At 41.0% G+C, this 22,940-nt stretch overlaps 3 protein-coding genes across 3 annotated transcripts; all 3 read right to left on the bottom strand.

Annotated features, from left to right (window-relative positions):
• Positions 1-1,464: 1,464 nt before the first annotated feature.
• On the bottom strand, positions 1,465-3,851 carry LOC139386719 (ladderlectin-like). The gene is made up of 5 exons (XM_071132552.1): positions 3,769-3,851; positions 3,319-3,434; positions 2,814-3,005; positions 1,675-1,789; positions 1,465-1,556 (listed from the first exon to the last, which is right to left on the bottom strand). Exons 1-5 carry the CDS (start codon positions 3,842-3,844, stop codon positions 1,465-1,467), a joined length of 591 nt encoding a protein of 196 aa, XP_070988653.1. The 5' UTR covers positions 3,845-3,851.
• Positions 3,852-8,646: 4,795 nt separating this feature from the next.
• LOC139386987 (ladderlectin-like) lies at positions 8,647-11,032 on the bottom strand. Its single transcript, XM_071132918.1, has 5 exons — positions 10,950-11,032; positions 10,500-10,615; positions 9,996-10,187; positions 8,857-8,971; positions 8,647-8,738 (listed from the first exon to the last, which is right to left on the bottom strand). The coding sequence occupies exons 1-5, from the start codon at positions 11,023-11,025 to the stop codon at positions 8,647-8,649; spliced, it is 591 nt and encodes a 196-aa protein (XP_070989019.1). The 5' UTR covers positions 11,026-11,032.
• Positions 11,033-15,829: 4,797 nt separating this feature from the next.
• Positions 15,830-18,216, bottom strand: LOC139387202 (ladderlectin-like). Its single transcript, XM_071133275.1, has 5 exons — positions 18,134-18,216; positions 17,684-17,799; positions 17,179-17,370; positions 16,040-16,154; positions 15,830-15,921 (listed from the first exon to the last, which is right to left on the bottom strand). The coding sequence occupies exons 1-5, from the start codon at positions 18,207-18,209 to the stop codon at positions 15,830-15,832; spliced, it is 591 nt and encodes a 196-aa protein (XP_070989376.1). The 5' UTR covers positions 18,210-18,216.
• Positions 18,217-22,940: the final 4,724 nt, after the last annotated feature.

Raw genomic sequence — 22,940 nt, forward strand, 5'->3', positions numbered from 1 at the left:
AATGTACAAATTAACTTCAGATCTTCATTGTAAAAGGTTGAAACACTTTCCCGGCACTTGTTAATGACTAGGCACCTGTGGAAAGGTCATTTGGACATTAACAGCTTACAGGCAAGTAAGGGCAGTTAAAACGTACACTAAAGGGGCTTTTCTGACTGAAAGACAAGACGCCCAGGGTCCCTGCTCATCTGCATGAACGTGCCTTAGGCATGCTGCAAGGAGGCATTACGGCGACAGGACCGACAGCTGATCGTCCTTGCAGTGACAGAACACGTGTAACAGCTGCATAGGATCGGAACATCACACCTGCGTGACAGGGACAGGATGGCAAATGCCCGAGCTACACAAGGAAGGCACAATCCCTCCATCAGTGCTCAGACTGTCCGCAATAGGCTGAGAGGCGCTGGACTGAGGTCTTGTAGGCAGGTCCTCAGACGTCACCGGCAACAACGTGACCTACGAGCACAAACCCACCCTCGCTGGACCAGACAGGACTGGCCAAAAAAAATTAAAAAATCTCACTGACGAGTTGCGGATGTCTCACCAGAGGTGATGGTCGGAGTCGCATTTGTTGTCCAAGTGTTACACGAGGCCTGTACTCTGGAGCAGGATCAATTGGGAGGGCGAGGGTCCATCTTGGTCTGGGGAGGTGTCACATCGGACTGAGGTTGCTGTCATAGCAGGCAATCTCAACACTGTGCAGTACAGGGAAGACATCCTCCTCCCTCATCCTGACATGACCCTCCAGCATCAAAAACACCACACTGCTGGTTCTGTGGGTGATTTCCTGCAAGACTGGAATGCCAGTGTTCAGCCATGGCTAGCAAAGAGCCCAGATTTCAATCCCATTGAGCACGTCTGAGACCTGTTGGGTCGGCGGGTGAGGGCTAGGACCATTACCCCCAGAATTGTCCGGGAACTTGCAGGTGCCTTCGTGGAAGAGTGGGGTAACATCTCACAGCAAGAACTGGCAACCCTGGTGCAGTCCATGAGGAGATGCACTGCAGTACTTAATGTGGCTGGTGGCTAGATACTGACTTCCTTTTGACAGCCCCCCTTGGTTCAGGGACACATTCCATCTGTGGTACTTGTTCAGTTTATAGCTCATGTTCTTAAATATTTAAACATGTTAAGTTTGCTGAAATTTTACACAGTTGACAGTGAGACAACATTTTTTTTACAACTGTTTGGGTCCTAAGAGAATTCTATTCTTCAAGAAACAATGGATCAAAGAATTTAAATGCCCACTGAACAGACACCCAGACTGCTTCTTCAAGAAACAAAGTGAAGCAATGTTTAATAACCACTCATGAGATTAAATACGTACACCAGTTTTATTGACAAGCTACAATAGTTACACAACAAGTCAAACGTATTTTACAGCAACAAATACCTTCAAAGTAATTCACTATAACATGAAACATTTGCAGTTAGGATGCTGACACCAGAGTAGCATTTCTGGTTTCATTTGACAGTTTGAAGGATTAAACAGGTTCTTATGGAGCACACGGAGGGATAGCTCTTTCCACATGATTCATCGTTCCAGCCGTTTTCATCTTAAGAGGAAACACGAAATAGAAATTACCTCTCGATGTACACGAAAATAGAAAAGTAGGTCACATTTATTTGTTAAACTTGCTCAAAAAAAGTTTAATTTGATGAATGATAATGTACCTCCAAAGTTGATCTGAATACATGGCTCTCTGGCACCATTGTGGTTATTCGGCTCCCCTTCAGCCCAGCTCTCGTGATCAAATTTGGAGCCGTCACTCCAGAACCATAGCCTGTCCTGTGTGGAAGTAGTGAGATCTCAGTATCAAATGTTACATGTATTTTAGAAATTGTTCAGCAAGCACAACACTCATGGTCTTTCCTCCAACAAAACGGTAAAAGCCACCACTACCAAAACGTGCAGACCGACAATGGAACTGTTGGGTGAAAAAAATACACAAGTGTTGATACTACAACCACATTTCTAGAAATCCCAAAAATAGAAAAAGACAGCTAGTAAGTTGTTTCTGCGCCATAGCAAAGAGGAAGAGGCGAAGCGAGAAGGGTAACTAAGCCCAAAATCTGCCTTCTCAAGCGGGTAGCGTTTTTCCTGGTCACCAAGCAACTCGTTTTTGTATGGCCGTCAATAAGATGTCGAATTTCATTAACGAAAAACATAATGGCTTATTTGAGCAAATATACGTTTTGTAATGCTTAGGTTGTTACAAGTACTGATACAAGTAGCACACATGACATGCCAGAAACTGAGAAAACCATTTCTCTCGGAATTGTGTCTGTCCCTCGAATCTGCCCGACATTGCAGACTCTTCACATCGTTAGAGGCCAATGGAGTATCTGGTTCATCTAATGGATCATCTGTGGCAATTGCTCTGGATATTTCGAGATGATCAACTCAAATCTAGACCTACAACCAACAGTATTTATTTTGCTTTTGACAATGACTTCACATGCCTAAATACTTAAAATCACATATCAGTTTAAAGACATGACATTGGGCCATGTTTACTTGAATTATGTTTGGTTAAAAGGTAGGCAAGTAACTTCATGCCTACTGTGCCAAAGCAATTTACAGTTATTAAAATGGGAGTGTGGATATAATGGTAATATCCAAATTCCACGTAGAACTCGAGTTGCGAATGTCAATCTTTCCTCTGCGGTACCTCAAACTGTGGTCATTACCAGCTGAGAAACTGGCGAGTTGATTACTCCTGGCACAGAGTTGTCTGACCAGTGTCTTAACACCTACTCTGAGCTGATGGTTTTATTAGTCTTAAGTATTAAGGCATCTTCACTTTGGGTACCTTTTCCACCTTTGCTTGAACAGCATCAAATCCACCAATCCAGGTAAGAGGGAAACTGCCAGTCGCGATCAACACCACCGCCTGTAGAAATTGGAACTCTTCATAGCTGTGCACAGATGCCAGGTTTGCGCCAAGGTACTTTACAGTGTTGTACACAGGCTTCAGTTTTTCTCCAAGTAACTGACAGTGGCGCTAGAGCAAGCAGTACACAGAGACAAAGACATGTCATAATGGAAGTATTAGTCAGTTGTCCAGTCTGAGAATTTGTCTTCTGGACTCTCAAATATAGGAATTAGTTCATCTCAGTCTTAACCCATGCCTTGAGGGTTCTAATATACAAGAGGGCCCAACTCCACACAATATTGAAAAGCCTATAGAAAATTGCAATTACAGCATATTAAGGGGAGGTTCAGTATTTTACATGAGGCGCCTGTTAAAATAAGGCCAAAGCACCTTTAACTCAAAAAACTAAGTTGACTTCAATTGTAGAAGGTAAGCATTATACCTCTGCATTGGGCCATGTCCTTGCAGTTTTGACAAACATGAAGCAGCGTGAATTAAATTGGAACCAGCCTCTGGGGCATGGGTTTCTTTGGTCTGCTGCAAATCTCACCAAATCATCTGAAAGGAGAAGACAGGGAGGGTTCCGAAATTGCAGCAGACTTTAAAGGATAGTCCAGACTGACCCTTGCATCAAAAATAACATTTGGAGATCAGTCATGCCACACTACAACAAAACATACACAATCAATGATGTAAAGCACAAACTCATTCCACAGAGCGTCTACAGGTTTTCGCTCCTCCCTCGATTGATCAATTTAGGTCACTAATTAGTAAGGAACTCCCCTCACCTGGTTGTCTAGGTCTTCATTGAAAGGTAAGCCAACTGCAGATGCAAGACACTCCGTGGAATGAGTTTGACACTCGTGATTTAAAGTGTGAGGCTGACTCTTACTTGCTATGTTCAAAGTCATTCTGTCACCCAGTGTAAAGGCAGCGCTGAGAAGCAGTAGAAGGGTCAACGTCGCCATGGTGATAGTCTCCTGAGAGACACACGAGATAAGCCATCAGTGTTTCCCCAACCTCTCCTCAAGTACCCCAGCAAGTCCACTTAACACATTCAACTAATGAAGGGCTAAGGAATACCAGGAATCATCTCTTCCACCACAGAGTAGATTAGCCTGGCACACGGGAATAAGGAGAAGTCTATGCTCTTGGGTTCTCCCCAAAACAGCACCCTAGCTAACTAACCCCGATGCATGGCACACCTAGTAAGTCACCTTTTTGCAAATGAAATTGGCTGGTAAAGTACATTTTTCTAGAGCAGGAGACTCAACTTGCCTGGCATGAGCTACCTTTTTTTAATACACACGTCGCAAGCGACTTCTTTCAAATAGGCTCATTCTTCTCTGCCCTTACAACTCTTCAGTGTACCGTTCTGGCAAAAGACACAGTAAAATGGGTAATAAACTACTAAAGGGGCCCTATAAAAAAAAGCTGTGATTTTAAACCCCAAATTACAGCCATTTTCATAAATGTTCTCAGTTCAATTTCCTGGTTTGCCACTCAATTACAATTGGTAATGGAGAACAACATGTAATGTTCTGAGTCCATGGCAGTGCTTAAATCACATCAGAATATCATTTATTTTATGTCTGGAAGAAAAGTAACACATGAGAAAGCAATGCGTGGTCGAATGTGCCAGTCTAGCGATGGTTCTGTATTGCCAATTGCTGCTCATTTCATGGCAAGGTTTGCAAATAACAATAGATACAATTTCTATACTTTTGACAAGTATACCTTGCAGTTAATACTTAGTCGTGAAAGAATCTGGCAACCCACTAGGCATCAACTGGCTACACAGGGAGTGAGCGACAGACAGGGCAATATTGCTGGAAATTAATTGGCAGATATGGTTTTAAATGTGACGTTTTAAGCCAATAGTTGACTAACCAGAGGTGGGATAACGTCAAGTCGCGTTGATTTAGTAACTTGCAGTGTCTGATACTTGAGATTTGTTTGACAGTTGTTTGACACGTGAAAAAATCTATTTTAAAAATCTGAATTGTTTGGCAAACTACCATGACCTGTTGGAGACCCCTGTCCTATGTAACGCACTACATTTGAATAGGGTCACATATGCCCGATGGGTACTGGTCATAAGTTACCATTTGGGATGAAAGCAGATACAGTACTAGATGACTATGTTGAACTCTCACCTGTAGTCTGGTCATGTCAGCGCTCTGTTTGTGAGTTGAGTTCTACTGCTTCCTGCTCTCCTTTTTTAAGGACCCATCCAGTCAGACCCCTCCCACTCTCATCCTTTAACCGGTCAAATAATCAACTAATCATCAAGCTTTTATCATTTGAATCAGCTGTGTTGTGTTAGGGCAGAAACCAAAACGTATAGCCACGGGAAGAAGTTTGTTGGTGCAGGGTACTTTTAATGAATGTTATTTTCAATTGGGGTGCTGGAAAAATATCTTTGCCTGTGCTACAGGCGCTCTATTGGTCCACTATTATAGCACAACTTTTGTGAAAATGTAACAAATCTATAAAAAGTTAACATATATACATATATACAGTACCAGTCAAAAGTTTGGACACACCTACTCATTCAAGGCTTTTTCTTTATTTTTACTATTTTCTTTGTAGAATAATAGTGAAGACCTCAAAACTGTGAAATAACACATATGGAATCATGAGGTAACCAAAAAAAGTGTTACACGAAACCAAATATATGTTAGATTCTTCAAAGTAGCCACCTTTAAACTTGATGACAGCTTTGTACACCCTTCTCTCAACCAGCTTCACCTGGTATGCTTTTCCAACATTCTTAAAGGAATTCCCACATATGTTGAGCACTTGTTTGCTGCTTTTCCTTAACTCTGCGGTCCAACTCATCCCAAACCATCTCAATTGGGTTGAGGTTGGGTGATTGTGGAGGCCAGGGCGGTCTGATGCAACACTACATCCCTCTACCTTATTGGTCAAACAGCCTGGAGGTATGTTGGGTCGTTGTCCTGTTGAAAAACAAATGATAGTCCCACTAAGCGCAAACCAGATGGGATGGTGTATCGCTGCAGAATGCTGTGGTAGCCATGCTGGTTAAGCGTGCCTTGAATTCTAAATAAAACACAGACAGTGTTACCAGCAAAGCACCATCACACCTCCTACTCCATGCTTCACGGTGGGAACCACACATGCGGAGATCATTCGTTCACCTACTCTGCATCTCACAAAGACACACTAATCAGACCAAAGGACAGATTTCCACCGGTCTAATGTCCATTGCTCGTGTTTCTTGGCCCAAGCAAGTCTCTTGTTCTTATCGGTGTCCTTTAGGAGTGGTTTCTTTGCAGCAGTTTGACATGAAGGCCTGATTCACGCAGTCTCCTCTGAACAGTTGATGTTGAGATGTGTCTGTTACTTCAACTCTGTGAAGCATTTATTTGGGCTGCAATTTCTGAGGCTGGTAACTCTAATGAACTTATCCTCTGCAGCAGAGGTAACTCTGGGTCTTCCTTTCCTGTGGCGGTCCTCGGGAGAGCCAGTTTCATCATAGCGCTTGATGGTTTTTGCGACTGCAATTGAAGAAACTTTCAAAGTTCTTGAAAAGCAATGATGGACTGTCATTTCTCTTTGCTTATTTGAGCTGTTCTTGTCAAATAAATGGACTTGGTCTTTTACCAAACAGGGCTATCTACTTTATACCTCCCCTACCTTGCCACAACACAACCTCATGAATCTGGATAAGAGAATGCCAAGAGTGTGCAAAGCTGTCATCAAGGCAAAGGGTGGCTACTTTGAAGAATCTCAAATATAACATAGCTTTTGATTTGTTTAACACTTTTCTGGTTACTACATGATTCCATATGTGTTATGTCATAGTTTTGATGTCGTCATTATTCTACAATGTAGAAAATAGTAGAGAATAAAGAAAAACCCTGGAATGAGTAGGCGTGTCCAAACTTTTGACTGGATATCACCTGCAGGAATAGCCATTTTTGTTAAGCTCATTCCTACCCTGCTCCTGTATTCTTTTCAAACATCGACCAGTAGCATCGATAGTGCCTCTCTCTCTCTTTGCCAGAGTCTACCCCATTATAAGAACCCCAACAATAATTGCTAAAAGCCTATGTAAGCCTGTTGGCTGATTGGCATGTATGAGATGATGGAATTTGCTTTTGGAAAAAAGTTGAGGCTTTTTGACACTGGCTTGAGCGGGTCTTAGCAGAGCATGTGTATGTGAGCATCAACAAGCCTTGTTACCATATACCCTTTGAGAATGAATGAACAAATAGTTACTTCACACAAACATATGTACCAGATTCCTTTTGGGAAATTCATTTGGGTTGTTTTCTTTGCACATTGGAGGACCCCTGCAAAACCAAGCGTGAGGTAATGGCAATGATGTCATGTGTGCTATCCACATCTTGGTGCTCAACTGTGAAACATCATGCGGTGCTGAACAATTTGAATCAGCTTGGCTCGTCTTGTGGAATACTCTGATCAAAACTGATACATTAATGAAATCGTTGCACTAAATGAATTATTTGGAAACTAGAATCTGATTAAGGGAAAGTTACACTTTTCTGTGAGCGCAATCAACCTATTTGTGCATGCCCAACGGAATGAACATTGTGGTGCGGGGACTGCCATATTGTGTTATCATTTTGCCATAAGGTGTAGAGAAATTTTTGCGGTTTTAAAGCCAAATTCCAGTAATTGTACACATTTTGCTATATGAGTGAGAGACTAATACATTCAATGGGGCCCTGTCATGCCAAATACTGTCTCCCTGTGTCACAATGGGATTCGAACAAGTATTAGCGTTCATTGCTATATCGATTAGAATTTGAGATCAGCCTACATTGTGTTCTTTTCTTCGTCGCTATGCAAACAAGGCTGATTTCTGCGACCATTTCTGTTTAAACAAGCTTGGTTTAGCTTGTAACATGGAAACGTACATTCAAACTACTTTTTGGGGTACCTCGTCAACATTACATGAAATCCATGTCTTAAACATTGCTACGTTTCGGGAAATGGCAAAGAAAACGTGTATTCTGCTTGACACATTAAAGTGACTTACCTTACAGATCAAAGTAAGCTGATGTCCACTCCATTCAGATGTAAATCCTTTTGATTCAGTCACTGGCTTGTCTGGCTGTCATGTTTCTTTTAACCTGCCCTCATCTACACTGAAATAATATCCTTTCAGGAGGCCTCTATTATGATTCACCCCCCCCCTCTCATTAATACACCCTTGTGGTTGAATATATATAGTTTTATGTACATATGTGAACTTGTTAGATATTACTGCATGGTTAGAACTAGAAGCACAAGCATTTCTCTACACTCGCATTAGCATCTGCTAACCATGTGTACGTGACAAATAAAATTGGATAGGGAACAGATGGGGTAGGGAAATGTAACACTTAAAATTCACAGAGTGCTCTGACAACAGCATGATCATTTTCTACTTATTTTAAAGCTATATACACACACACTGTTCGTTTACGTTAATGTTTGTGGAGTAAGACAACTTTTTGGGTCCTAAGAGAATTCTATTCTTCAAGAAACAATGGATCAACAATCAAATAATTTAAATGCCCACTGAACAGACACCCAGACTGCTTCTTCAAGAAACAAAGTGAAGCAATGTTTAATAACCACTCATGAGATTAAATACGTACACCAGTTTTATTGACAAGCTACAATAGTTACACAACAAGTCAAACGTATTTTACAGCAACAAATACCTTCAAAGTAATTCACTATAACATGAAACATTTGCAGTTAGGATGCTGACACCAGAGTAGCATTTCTGGTTTCAATTGACAGTTTGAAGGATTAAACAGGTTCTTATGGAGCACACGGAGGGATAGCTCTTTCCACATGATTCATCGTTCCAGCCGTTTTCATCTTAAGAGGAAACACGAAATAGAAATTACCTCTCGATGTACACGAAAATAGAAAAGTAGGTCACATTTATTTGTTAAACTTGCTCAAAAAAAGTTTAATTTGATGAATGATAATGTACCTCCAAAGTTGATCTGAATACATGGCTCTCTGGCACCATTGTGGTTATTCGGCTCCCCTTCAGCCCAGCTCTCGTGATCAAATTTGGAGCCGTCACTCCAGAACCATAGCCTGTCCTGTGTGGAAGTAGTGAGATCTCAGTATCAAATGTTACATGTATTTTAGAAATTGTTCAGCAAGCACAACACTCATGGTCTTTCCTCCAACAAAACGGTAAAAGCCACCACTACCAAAACGTGCAGACCGACAATGGAACTGTTGGGTGAAAAAAATACACAAGTGTTGATACTACAACCACATTTCTAGAAATCCCAAAAATAGAAAAAGACAGCTAGTAAGTTGTTTCTGCGCCATAGCAAAGAGGAAGAGGCGAAGCGAGAAGGGTAACTAAGCCCAAAATCTGCCTTCTCAAGCGGGTAGCGTTTTTCCTGGTCACCAAGCAACTCGTTTTTGTATGGCCGTCAATAAGATGTCGAATTTCATTAACGAAAAACATAATGGCTTATTTGAGCAAATATACGTTTTGTAATGCTTAGGTTGTTACAAGTACTGATACAAGTAGCACACATGACATGCCAGAAACTGAGAAAACCATTTCTCTCGGAATTGTGTCTGTCCCTCGAATCTGCCCGACATTGCAGACTCTTCACATCGTTAGAGGCCAATGGAGTATCTGGTTCATCTAATGGATCATCTGTGGCAATTGCTCTGGATATTTCGAGATGATCAACTCAAATCTAGACCTACAACCAACAGTATTTATTTTGCTTTTGACAATGACTTCACATGCCTAAATACTTAAAATCACATATCAGTTTAAAGACATGACATTGGGCCATGTTTACTTGAATTATGTTTGGTTAAAAGGTAGGCAAGTAACTTCATGCCTACTGTGCCAAAGCAATTTACAGTTATTAAAATGGGAGTGTGGATATAATGGTAATATCCAAATTCCACGTAGAACTCGAGTTGCGAATGTCAATCTTTCCTCTGCGGTACCTCAAACTGTGGTCATTACCAGCTGAGAAACTGGCGAGTTGATTACTCCTGGCACAGAGTTGTCTGACCAGTGTCTTAACACCTACTCTGAGCTGATGGTTTTATTAGTCTTAAGTATTAAGGCATCTTCACTTTGGGTACCTTTTCCACCTTTGCTTGAACAGCATCAAATCCACCAATCCAGGTAAGAGGGAAACTGCCAGTCGCGATCAACACCACCGCCTGTAGAAATTGGAACTCTTCATAGCTGTGCACAGATGCCAGGTTTGCGCCAAGGTACTTTACAGTGTTGTACACAGGCTTCAGTTTTTCTCCAAGTAACTGACAGTGGCGCTAGAGCAAGCAGTACACAGAGACAAAGACATGTCATAATGGAAGTATTAGTCAGTTGTCCAGTCTGAGAATTTGTCTTCTGGACTCTCAAATATAGGAATAGTTCATCTCAGTCTTAACCCATGCCTTGAGGGTTCTAATATACAAGAGGGCCCAACTCCACACAATATTGAAAAGCCTATAGAAAATTGCAATTACAGCATATTAAGGGGAGGTTCAGTATTTTACATGAGGCGCCTGTTAAAATAAGGCCAAAGCACCTTTAACTCAAAAAACTAAGTTGACTTCAATTGTAGAAGGTAAGCATTATACCTCTGCATTGGGCCATGTCCTTGCAGTTTTGACAAACATGAAGCAGCGTGAATTAAATTGGAACCAGCCTCTGGGGCATGGGTTTCTTTGGTCTGCTGCAAATCTCACCAAATCATCTGAAAGGAGAAGACAGGGAGGGTTCCGAAATTGCAGCAGACTTTAAAGGATAGTCCAGACTGACCCTTGCATCAAAAATAACATTTGGAGATCAGTCATGCCACACTACAACAAAACATACACAATCAATGATGTAAAGCACAAACTCATTCCACAGAGCGTCTACAGGTTTTCGCTCCTCCCTCGATTGATCAATTTAGGTCACTAATTAGTAAGGAACTCCCCTCACCTGGTTGTCTAGGTCTTCATTGAAAGGTAAGCCAACTGCAGATGCAAGACACTCCGTGGAATGAGTTTGACACTCGTGATTTAAAGTGTGAGGCTGACTCTTACTTGCTATGTTCAAAGTCATTCTGTCACCCAGTGTAAAGGCAGCGCTGAGAAGCAGTAGAAGGGTCAACGTCGCCATGGTGATAGTCTCCTGAGAGACACACGAGATAAGCCATCAGTGTTTCCCCAACCTCTCCTCAAGTACCCCAGCAAGTCCACTTAACACATTCAACTAATGAAGGGCTAAGGAATACCAGGAATCATCTCTTCCACCACAGAGTAGATTAGCCTGGCACACGGGAATAAGGAGAAGTCTATGCTCTTGGGTTCTCCCCAAAACAGCACCCTAGCTAACTAACCCCGATGCATGGCACACCTAGTAAGTCACCTTTTTGCAAATGAAATTGGCTGGTAAAGTACATTTTTCTAGAGCAGGAGACTCAACTTGCCTGGCATGAGCTACCTTTTTTTAATACACACGTCGCAAGCGACTTCTTTCAAATAGGCTCATTCTTCTCTGCCCTTACAACTCTTCAGTGTACCGTTCTGGCAAAAGACACAGTAAAATGGGTAATAAACTACTAAAGGGGCCCTATAAAAAAAAGCTGTGATTTTAAACCCCAAATTACAGCCATTTTCATAAATGTTCTCAGTTCAATTTCCTGGTTTGCCACTCAATTACAATTGGTAATGGAGAACAACATGTAATGTTCTGAGTCCATGGCAGTGCTTAAATCACATCAGAATATCATTTATTTTATGTCTGGAAGAAAAGTAACACATGAGAAAGCAATGCGTGGTCGAATGTGCCAGTCTAGCGATGGTTCTGTATTGCCAATTGCTGCTCATTTCATGGCAAGGTTTGCAAATAACAATAGATACAATTTCTATACTTTTGACAAGTATACCTTGCAGTTAATACTTAGTCGTGAAAGAATCTGGCAACCCACTAGGCATCAACTGGCTACACAGGGAGTGAGCGACAGACAGGGCAATATTGCTGGAAATTAATTGGCAGATATGGTTTTAAATGTGACGTTTTAAGCCAATAGTTGACTAACCAGAGGTGGGATAACGTCAAGTCGCGTTGATTTAGTAACTTGCAGTGTCTGATACTTGAGATTTGTTTGACAGTTGTTTGACACGTGAAAAAATCTATTTTAAAAATCTGAATTGTTTGGCAAACTACCATGACCTGTTGGAGACCCCTGTCCTATGTAACGCACTACATTTGAATAGGGTCACATATGCCCGATGGGTACTGGTCATAAGTTACCATTTGGGATGAAAGCAGATACAGTACTAGATGACTATGTTGAACTCTCACCTGTAGTCTGGTCATGTCAGCGCTCTGTTTGTGAGTTGAGTTCTACTGCTTCCTGCTCTCCTTTTTTAAGGACCCATCCAGTCAGACCCCTCCCACTCTCATCCTTTAACCGGTCAAATAATCAACTAATCATCAAGCTTTTATCATTTGAATCAGCTGTGTTGTGTTAGGGCAGAAACCAAAACGTATAGCCACGGGAAGAAGTTTGTTGGTGCAGGGTACTTTTAATGAATGTTATTTTCAATTGGGGTGCTGGAAAAATATCTTTGCCTGTGCTACAGGCGCTCTATTGGTCCACTATTATAGCACAACTTTTGTGAAAATGTAACAAATCTATAAAAAGTTAACATATATACATATATACAGTACCAGTCAAAAGTTTGGACACACCTACTCATTCAAGGCTTTTTCTTTATTTTTACTATTTTCTTTGTAGAATAATAGTGAAGACCTCAAAACTGTGAAATAACACATATGGAATCATGAGGTAACCAAAAAAAGTGTTACACGAAACCAAATATATGTTAGATTCTTCAAAGTAGCCACCTTTAAACTTGATGACAGCTTTGTACACCCTTCTCTCAACCAGCTTCACCTGGTATGCTTTTCCAACATTCTTAAAGGAATTCCCACATATGTTGAGCACTTGTTTGCTGCTTTTCCTTAACTCTGCGGTCCAACTCATCCCAAACCATCTCAATTGGGTTGAGGTTGGGTGATTGTGGAGGCCAGGGCGGTCTGATGCAACACTACATCCCTCTACCTTATTGGTCAAACAGCCTGGAGGTATGTTGGGTCGTTGTCCTGTTGAAAAACAAATGATAGTCCCACTAAGCGCAAACCAGATGGGATGGTGTATCGCTGCAGAATGCTGTGGTAGCCATGCTGGTTAAGCGTGCCTTGAATTCTAAATAAAACACAGACAGTGTTACCAGCAAAGCACCATCACACCTCCTACTCCATGCTTCACGGTGGGAACCACACATGCGGAGATCATTCGTTCACCTACTCTGCATCTCACAAAGACACACTAATCAGACCAAAGGACAGATTTCCACCGGTCTAATGTCCATTGCTCGTGTTTCTTGGCCCAAGCAAGTCTCTTGTTCTTATCGGTGTCCTTTAGGAGTGGTTTCTTTGCAGCAGTTTGACATGAAGGCCTGATTCACGCAGTCTCCTCTGAACAGTTGATGTTGAGATGTGTCTGTTACTTCAACTCTGTGAAGCATTTATTTGGGCTGCAATTTCTGAGGCTGGTAACTCTAATGAACTTATCCTCTGCAGCAGAGGTAACTCTGGGTCTTCCTTTCCTGTGGCGGTCCTCGGGAGAGCCAGTTTCATCATAGCGCTTGATGGTTTTTGCGACTGCAATTGAAGAAACTTTCAAAGTTCTTGAAAAGCAATGATGGACTGTCATTTCTCTTTGCTTATTTGAGCTGTTCTTGTCAAATAAATGGACTTGGTCTTTTACCAAACAGGGCTATCTACTTTATACCTCCCCTACCTTGCCACAACACAACCTCATGAATCTGGATAAGAGAATGCCAAGAGTGTGCAAAGCTGTCATCAAGGCAAAGGGTGGCTACTTTGAAGAATCTCAAATATAACATAGCTTTTGATTTGTTTAACACTTTTCTGGTTACTACATGATTCCATATGTGTTATGTCATAGTTTTGATGTCGTCATTATTCTACAATGTAGAAAATAGTAGAGAATAAAGAAAAACCCTGGAATGAGTAGGCGTGTCCAAACTTTTGACTGGATATCACCTGCAGGAATAGCCATTTTTGTTAAGCTCATTCCTACCCTGCTCCTGTATTCTTTTCAAACATCGACCAGTAGCATCGATAGTGCCTCTCTCTCTCTTTGCCAGAGTCTACCCCATTATAAGAACCCCAACAATAATTGCTAAAAGCCTATGTAAGCCTGTTGGCTGATTGGCATGTATGAGATGATGGAATTTGCTTTTGGAAAAAAGTTGAGGCTTTTTGACACTGGCTTGAGCGGGTCTTAGCAGAGCATGTGTATGTGAGCATCAACAAGCCTTGTTACCATATACCCTTTGAGAATGAATGAACAAATAGTTACTTCACACAAACATATGTACCAGATTCCTTTTGGGAAATTCATTTGGGTTGTTTTCTTTGCACATTGGAGGACCCCTGCAAAACCAAGCGTGAGGTAATGGCAATGATGTCATGTGTGCTATCCACATCTTGGTGCTCAACTGTGAAACATCATGCGGTGCTGAACAATTTGAATCAGCTTGGCTCGTCTTGTGGAATACTCTGATCAAAACTGATACATTAATGAAATCGTTGCACTAAATGAATTATTTGGAAACTAGAATCTGATTAAGGGAAAGTTACACTTTTCTGTGAGCGCAATCAACCTATTTGTGCATGCCCAACGGAATGAACATTGTGGTGCGGGGACTGCCATATTGTGTTATCATTTTGCCATAAGGTGTAGAGAAATTTTTGCGGTTTTAAAGCCAAATTCCAGTAATTGTACACATTTTGCTATATGAGTGAGAGACTAATACATTCAATGGGGCCCTGTCATGCCAAATACTGTCTCCCTGTGTCACAATGGGATTCGAACAAGTATTAGCGTTCATTGCTATATCGATTAGAATTTGAGATCAGCCTACATTGTGTTCTTTTCTTCGTCGCTATGCAAACAAGGCTGATTTCTGCGACCATTTCTGTTTAAACAAGCTTGGTTTAGCTTGTAACATGGAAACGTACATTCAAACTACTTTTTGGGGTACCTCGTCAACATTACATGAAATCCATGTCTTAAACATTGCTACGTTTCGGGAAATGGCAAAGAAAACGTGTATTCTGCTTGACACATTAAAGTGACTTACCTTACAGATCAAAGTAAGCTGATGTCCACTCCATTCAGATGTAAATCCTTTTGATTCAGTCACTGGCTTGTCTGGCTGTCATGTTTTTCTTTTAACCTGCCCTCATCTACACTGAAATAATATCCTTTCAGGAGGCCTCTATTATGATTCACCCCCCCCCTCTCATTAATACACCCTTGTGGTTGAATATATATAGTTTTATGTACATATGTGAACTTGTTAGATATTACTGCATGGTTAGAACTAGAAGCACAAGCATTTCTCTACACTCGCATTAGCATCTGCTAACCATGTGTACGTGACAAATAAAATTGGATAGGGAACAGATGGGGTAGGGAAATGTAACACTTAAAATTCACAGAGTGCTCTGACAACAGCATGATCATTTTCTACTTATTTTAAAGCTATATACACACACACTGTTCGTTTACGTTAATGTTTGTGGAGTAAGACAACTTTTTGGGTCCTAAGAGAATTCTATTCTTCAAGAAACAATGGATCAACAATCAAATAATTTAAATGCCCACTGAACAGACACCCAGACTGCTTCTTCAAGAAACAAAGTGAAGCAATGTTTAATAACCACTCATGAGATTAAATACGTACACCAGTTTTATTGACAAGCTACAATAGTTACACAACAAGTCAAACGTATTTTACAGCAACAAATACCTTCAAAGTAATTCACTATAACATGAAACATTTGCAGTTAGGATGCTGACACCAGAGTAGCATTTCTGGTTTCAATTGACAGTTTGAAGGATTAAACAGGTTCTTATGGAGCACACGGAGGGATAGCTCTTTCCACATGATTCATCGTTCCAGCCGTTTTCATCTTAAGAGGAAACACGAAATAGAAATTACCTCTCGATGTACACGAAAATAGAAAAGTAGGTCACATTTATTTGTTAAACTTGCTCAAAAAAAGTTTAATTTGATGAATGATAATGTACCTCCAAAGTTGATCTGAATACATGGCTCTCTGGCACCATTGTGGTTATTCGGCTCCCCTTCAGCCCAGCTCTCGTGATCAAATTTGGAGCCGTCACTCCAGAACCATAGCCTGTCCTGTGTGGAAGTAGTGAGATCTCAGTATCAAATGTTACATGTATTTTAGAAATTGTTCAGCAAGCACAACACTCATGGTCTTTCCTCCAACAAAACGGTAAAAGCCACCACTACCAAAACGTGCAGACCGACAATGGAACTGTTGGGTGAAAAAAATACACAAGTGTTGATACTACAACCACATTTCTAGAAATCCCAAAAATAGAAAAAGACAGCTAGTAAGTTGTTTCTGCGCCATAGCAAAGAGGAAGAGGCGAAGCGAGAAGGGTAACTAAGCCCAAAATCTGCCTTCTCAAGCGGGTAGCGTTTTTCCTGGTCACCAAGCAACTCGTTTTTGTATGGCCGTCAATAAGATGTCGAATTTCATTAACGAAAAACATAATGGCTTATTTGAGCAAATATACGTTTTGTAATGCTTAGGTTGTTACAAGTACTGATACAAGTAGCACACATGACATGCCAGAAACTGAGAAAACCATTTCTCTCGGAATTGTGTCTGTCCCTCGAATCTGCCCGACATTGCAGACTCTTCACATCGTTAGAGGCCAATGGAGTATCTGGTTCATCTAATGGATCATCTGTGGCAATTGCTCTGGATATTTCGAGATGATCAACTCAAATCTAGACCTACAACCAACAGTATTTATTTTGCTTTTGACAATGACTTCACATGCCTAAATACTTAAAATCACATATCAGTTTAAAGACATGACATTGGGCCATGTTTACTTGAATTATGTTTGGTTAAAAGGTAGGCAAGTAACTTCATGCCTACTGTGCCAAAGCAATTTACAGTTATTAAAATGGGAGTGTGGATATAATGGTAATATCCAAATTCCACGTAGAACTCGAGTTGCGAATGTCAATCTTTCCTCTGCGGTACCTCAAACTGTGGTCATTACCAGCTGAGAAACTGGCGAGTTGATTACTCCTGGCACAGAGTTGTCTGACCAGTGTCTTAACACCTACTCTGAGCTGATGGTTTTATTAGTCTTAAGTATTAAGGCATCTTCACTTTGGGTACCTTTTCCACCTTTGCTTGAACAGCATCAAATCCACCAATCCAGGTAAGAGGGAAACTGCCAGTCGCGATCAACACCACCGCCTGTAGAAATTGGAACTCTTCATAGCTGTGCACAGATGCCAGGTTTGCGCCAAGGTACTTTACAGTGTTGTACACAGGCTTCAGTTTTTCTCCAAGTAACTGACAGTGGCGCTAGAGCAAGCAGTACACAGAGACAAAGACATGTCATAATGGAAGTATTAGTCAGTTGTCCAGTCTGAGAATTTGTCTTCTGGACTCTCAAATATAGGAATTAGTTCATCTCAGTCTTAACCCATGCCTTGAGGGTTCTAATATACAAGAGGGCCCAACTCCACACAATATTGAAAAGCCTATAGAAAATTGCAATTACAGCATATTAAGGGGAGGTTCAGTATTTTACATGAGGCGCCTGTTAAAATAAGGCCAAAGCACCTTTAACTCAAAAAACTAAGTTGACTTCAATTGTAGAAGGTAAGCATTATACCTCTGCATTGGGCCATGTCCTTGCAGTTTTGACAAACATGAAGCAGCGTGAATTAAATTGGAACCAGCCTCTGGGGCATGGGTTTCTTTGGTCTGCTGCAAATCTCACCAAATCATCTGAAAGGAGAAGACAGGGAGGGTTCCGAAATTGCAGCAGACTTTAAAGGATAGTCCAGACTGACCCTTGCATCAAAAATAACATTTGGAGATCAGTCATGCCACACTACAACAAAACATACACAATCAATGATGTAAAGCACAAACTCATTCCACAGAGCGTCTACAGGTTTTCGCTCCTCCCTCGATTGATCAATTTAGGTCACTAATTAGTAAGGAACTCCCCTCACCTGGTTGTCTAGGTCTTCATTGAAAGGTAAGCCAACTGCAGATGCAAGACACTCCGTGGAATGAGTTTGACACTCGTGATTTAAAGTGTGAGGCTGACTCTTACTTGCTATGTTCAAAGTCATTCTGTCACCCAGTGTAAAGGCAGCGCTGAGAAGCAGTAGAAGGGTCAACGTCGCCATGGTGATAGTCTCCTGAGAGACACACGAGATAAGCCATCAGTGTTTCCCCAACCTCTCCTCAAGTACCCCAGCAAGTCCACTTAACACATTCAACTAATGAAGGGCTAAGGAATACCAGGAATCATCTCTTCCACCACAGAGTAGATTAGCCTGGCACACGGGAATAAGGAGAAGTCTATGCTCTTGGGTTCTCCCCAAAACAGCACCCTAGCTAACTAACCCCGATGCATGGCACACCTAGTAAGTCACCTTTTTGCAAATGAAATTGGCTGGTAAAGTACATTTTTCTAGAGCAGGAGACTCAACTTGCCTGGCATGAGCTACCTTTTTTTAATACACACGTCGCAAGCGACTTCTTTCAAATAGGCTCATTCTTCTCTGCCCTTACAACTCTTCAGTGTACCGTTCTGGCAAAAGACACAGTAAAATGGGTAATAAACTACTAAAGGGGCCCTATAAAAAAAAGCTGTGATTTTAAACCCCAAATTACAGCCATTTTCATAAATGTTCTCAGTTCAATTTCCTGGTTTGCCACTCAATTACAATTGGTAATGGAGAACAACATGTAATGTTCTGAGTCCATGGCAGTGCTTAAATCACATCAGAATATCATTTATTTTATGTCTGGAAGAAAAGTAACACATGAGAAAGCAATGCGTGGTCGAATGTGCCAGTCTAGCGATGGTTCTGTATTGCCAATTGCTGCTCATTTCATGGCAAGGTTTGCAAATAACAATAGATACAATTTCTATACTTTTGACAAGTATACCTTGCAGTTAATACTTAGTCGTGAAAGAATCTGGCAACCCACTAGGCATCAACTGGCTACACAGGGAGTGAGCGACAGACAGGGCAATATTGCTGGAAATTAATTGGCAGATATGGTTTTAAATGTGACGTTTTAAGCCAATAGTTGACTAACCAGAGGTGGGATAACGTCAAGTCGCGTTGATTTAGTAACTTGCAGTGTCTGATACTTGAGATTTGTTTGACAGTTGTTTGACACGTGAAAAAATCTATTTTAAAAATCTGAATTGTTTGGCAAACTACCATGACCTGTTGGAGACCCCTGTCCTATGTAACGCACTACATTTGAATAGGGTCACATATGCCCGATGGGTACTGGTCATAAGTTACCATTTGGGATGAAAGCAGATACAGTACTAGATGACTATGTTGAACTCTCACCTGTAGTCTGGTCATGTCAGCGCTCTGTTTGTGAGTTGAGTTCTACTGCTTCCTGCTCTCCTTTTTTAAGGACCCATCCAGTCAGACCCCTCCCACTCTCATCCTTTAACCGGTCAAATAATCAACTAATCATCAAGCTTTTATCATTTGAATCAGCTGTGTTGTGTTAGGGCAGAAACCAAAACGTATAGCCACGGGAAGAAGTTTGTTGGTGCAGGGTACTTTTAATGAATGTTATTTTCAATTGGGGTGCTGGAAAAATATCTTTGCCTGTGCTACAGGCGCTCTATTGGTCCACTATTATAGCACAACTTTTGTGAAAATGTAACAAATCTATAAAAAGTTAACATATATACATATATACAGTACCAGTCAAAAGTTTGGACACACCTACTCATTCAAGGCTTTTTCTTTATTTTTACTATTTTCTTTGTAGAATAATAGTGAAGACCTCAAAACTGTGAAATAACACATATGGAATCATGAGGTAACCAAAAAAAGTGTTACACGAAACCAAATATATGTTAGATTCTTCAAAGTAGCCACCTTTAAACTTGATGACAGCTTTGTACACCCTTCTCTCAACCAGCTTCACCTGGTATGCTTTTCCAACATTCTTAAAGGAATTCCCACATATGTTGAGCACTTGTTTGCTGCTTTTCCTTAACTCTGCGGTCCAACTCATCCCAAACCATCTCAATTGGGTTGAGGTTGGGTGATTGTGGAGGCCAGGGCGGTCTGATGCAACACTACATCCCTCTACCTTATTGGTCAAACAGCCTGGAGGTATGTTGGGTCGTTGTCCTGTTGAAAAACAAATGATAGTCCCACTAAGCGCAAACCAGATGGGATGGTGTATCGCTGCAGAATGCTGTGGTAGCCATGCTGGTTAAGCGTGCCTTGAATTCTAAATAAAACACAGACAGTGTTACCAGCAAAGCACCATCACACCTCCTACTCCATGCTTCACGGTGGGAACCACACATGCGGAGATCATTCGTTCACCTACTCTGCATCTCACAAAGACACACTAATCAGACCAAAGGACAGATTTCCACCGGTCTAATGTCCATTGCTCGTGTTTCTTGGCCCAAGCAAGTCTCTTGTTCTTATCGGTGTCCTTTAGGAGTGGTTTCTTTGCAGCAGTTTGACATGAAGGCCTGATTCACGCAGTCTCCTCTGAACAGTTGATGTTGAGATGTGTCTGTTACTTCAACTCTGTGAAGCATTTATTTGGGCTGCAATTTCTGAGGCTGGTAACTCTAATGAACTTATCCTCTGCAGCAGAGGTAACTCTGGGTCTTCCTTTCCTGTGGCGGTCCTCGGGAGAGCCAGTTTCATCATAGCGCTTGATGGTTTTTGCGACTGCAATTGAAGAAACTTTCAAAGTTCTTGAAATGTTCCGCATTGACTGACCTTCATGTCTTAAAGCAATGATGGACTGTCATTTCTCTTTGCTTATTTGAGCTGTTCTTGTCAAATAAATGGACTTGGTCTTTTACCAAACAGGGCTATCTACTTTATACCTCCCCTACCTTGCCACAACACAACCTCATGAATCTGGATAAGAGAATGCCAAGAGTGTGCAAAGCTGTCATCAAGGCAAAGGGTGGCTACTTTGAAGAATCTCAAATATAACATAGCTTTTGATTTGTTTAACACTTTTCTGGTTACTACATGATTCCATATGTGTTATGTCATAGTTTTGATGTCGTCATTATTCTACAATGTAGAAAATAGTAGAGAATAAAGAAAAACCCTGGAATGAGTAGGCGTGTCCAAACTTTTGACTGGATATCACCTGCAGGAATAGCCATTTTTGTTAAGCTCATTCCTACCCTGCTCCTGTATTCTTTTCAAACATCGACCAGTAGCATCGATAGTGCCTCTCTCTCTCTTTGCCAGAGTCTACCCCATTATAAGAACCCCAACAATAATTGCTAAAAGCCTATGTAAGCCTGTTGGCTGATTGGCATGTATGAGATGATGGAATTTGCTTTTGGAAAAAAGTTGAGGCTTTTTGACACTGGCTTGAGCGGGTCTTAGCAGAGCATGTGTATGTGAGCATCAACAAGCCTTGTTACCATATACCCTTTGAGAATGAATGAACAAATAGTTACTTCACACAAACATATGTACCAGATTCCTTTTGGGAAATTCATTTGGGTTGTTTTCTTTGCACATTGGAGGACCCCTGCAAAACCAAGCGTGAGGTAATGGCAATGATGTCATGTGTGCTAGCCACATCTTGGTGCTCAACTGTGAAACATCATGCGGTGCTGAACAATTTGAATCAGCTTGGCTCGTCTTGTGGAATACTCTGATCAAAACTGATACATTAATGAAATCGTTGCACTAAATGAATTATTTGGAAACTAGAATCTGATTAAGGGAAAGTTACACTTTTCTGTGAGCGCAATCAACCTATTTGTGCATGCCCAACGGAATGAACATTGTGGTGCGGGGACTGCCATATTGTGTTATCATTTTGCCATAAGGTGTAGAGAAATTTTTGCGGTTTTAAAGCCAAATTCCAGTAATTGTACACATTTTGCTATATGAGTGAGAGACTAATACATTCAATGGGGCCCTGTCATGCCAAATACTGTCTCCCTGTGTCACAATGGGATTCGAACAAGTATTAGCGTTCATTGCTATATCGATTAGAATTTGAGATCAGCCTACATTGTGTTCTTTTCTTCGTCGCTATGCAAACAAGGCTGATTTCTGCGACAATTTCTGTTTAAACAAGCTTGGTTTAGCTTGTAACATGGAAACGTACATTCAAACTACTTTTTGGGGTACCTCGTCAACATTACATGAAATCCATGTCTTAAACATTGCTACGTTTCGGGAAATGGCAAAGAAAACGTGTATTCTGCTTGACACATTAAAGTGACTTACCTTACAGATCAAAGTAAGCTGATGTCCACTCCATTCAGATGTAAATCCTTTTGATTCAGTCACTGGCTTGTCTGGCTGTCATGTTTTTCTTTTAACCTGCCCTCATCTACACTGAAATAATATCCTTTCAGGAGGCCTCTATTATGATTCACCCCCCCCCTCTCATTAATACACCCTTGTGGTTGAATATATATAGTTTTATGTACATATGTGAACTTGTTAGATATTACTGCATGGTTAGAACTAGAAGCACAAGCATTTCTCTACACTCGCATTAGCATCTGCTAACCATGTGTACGTGACAAATAAAATTGGATAGGGAACAGATGGGGTAGGGAAATGTAACACTTAAAATTCACAGAGTGCTCTGACAACAGCATGATCATTTTCTACTTATTTTAAAGCTATATACACACACACTGTTCGTTTACGTTAATGTTTGTGGAGTAAGACAACTTTTTGGGTCCTAAGAGAATTCTATTCTTCAAGAAACAATGGATCAACAATCAAATAATTTAAATGCCCACTGAACAGACACCCAGACTGCTTCTTCAAGAAACAAAGTGAAGCAATGTTTAATAACCACTCATGAGATTAAATACGTACACCAGTTTTATTGACAAGCTACAATAGTTACAC

This window comes from Oncorhynchus clarkii, chromosome 28, assembly GCF_045791955.1.
Source record: "Oncorhynchus clarkii lewisi isolate Uvic-CL-2024 chromosome 28, UVic_Ocla_1.0, whole genome shotgun sequence".
Taxonomy (NCBI): domain Eukaryota; kingdom Metazoa; phylum Chordata; class Actinopteri; order Salmoniformes; family Salmonidae; genus Oncorhynchus; species Oncorhynchus clarkii.

Excerpts from the sequence above, each read along its gene's own strand:
- LOC139386987 (XM_071132918.1), bottom strand. The coding sequence starts at position 11,025 with ATGGCGACGTTGACCCTTCTACTGCTTCTCAGCGCTGCCTTTACACTG. Across the intron at positions 10,616-10,949 it reads AATGACTTTGAACATAGCAA|ATGATTTGGTGAGATTTGCA; the intron begins GTAAGAGTCAGC and ends TTCTCCTTTCAG. Across the intron at positions 8,739-8,856 it reads TATTCAGATCAACTTTGGAG|ATGAAAACGGCTGGAACGAT; the intron begins GTACATTATCAT and ends TTTCCTCTTAAG.
- LOC139387202 (XM_071133275.1), bottom strand. The coding sequence starts at position 18,209 with ATGGCGACGTTGACCCTTCTACTGCTTCTCAGCGCTGCCTTTACACTG. Across the intron at positions 16,155-17,178 it reads TTCAAGCAAAGGTGGAAAAG|GACAGGCTATGGTTCTGGAG; the intron begins GTACCCAAAGTG and ends ACTTCCACACAG. Across the intron at positions 15,922-16,039 it reads TATTCAGATCAACTTTGGAG|ATGAAAACGGCTGGAACGAT; the intron begins GTACATTATCAT and ends TTTCCTCTTAAG.
- LOC139386719 (XM_071132552.1), bottom strand. The coding sequence starts at position 3,844 with ATGGCGACGTTGACCCTTCTACTGCTTCTCAGCGCTGCCTTTACACTG. Across the intron at positions 3,006-3,318 it reads GGACATGGCCCAATGCAGAG|CGCCACTGTCAGTTACTTGG; the intron begins GTATAATGCTTA and ends TGCTTGCTCTAG. Across the intron at positions 1,790-2,813 it reads TTCAAGCAAAGGTGGAAAAG|GACAGGCTATGGTTCTGGAG; the intron begins GTACCCAAAGTG and ends ACTTCCACACAG.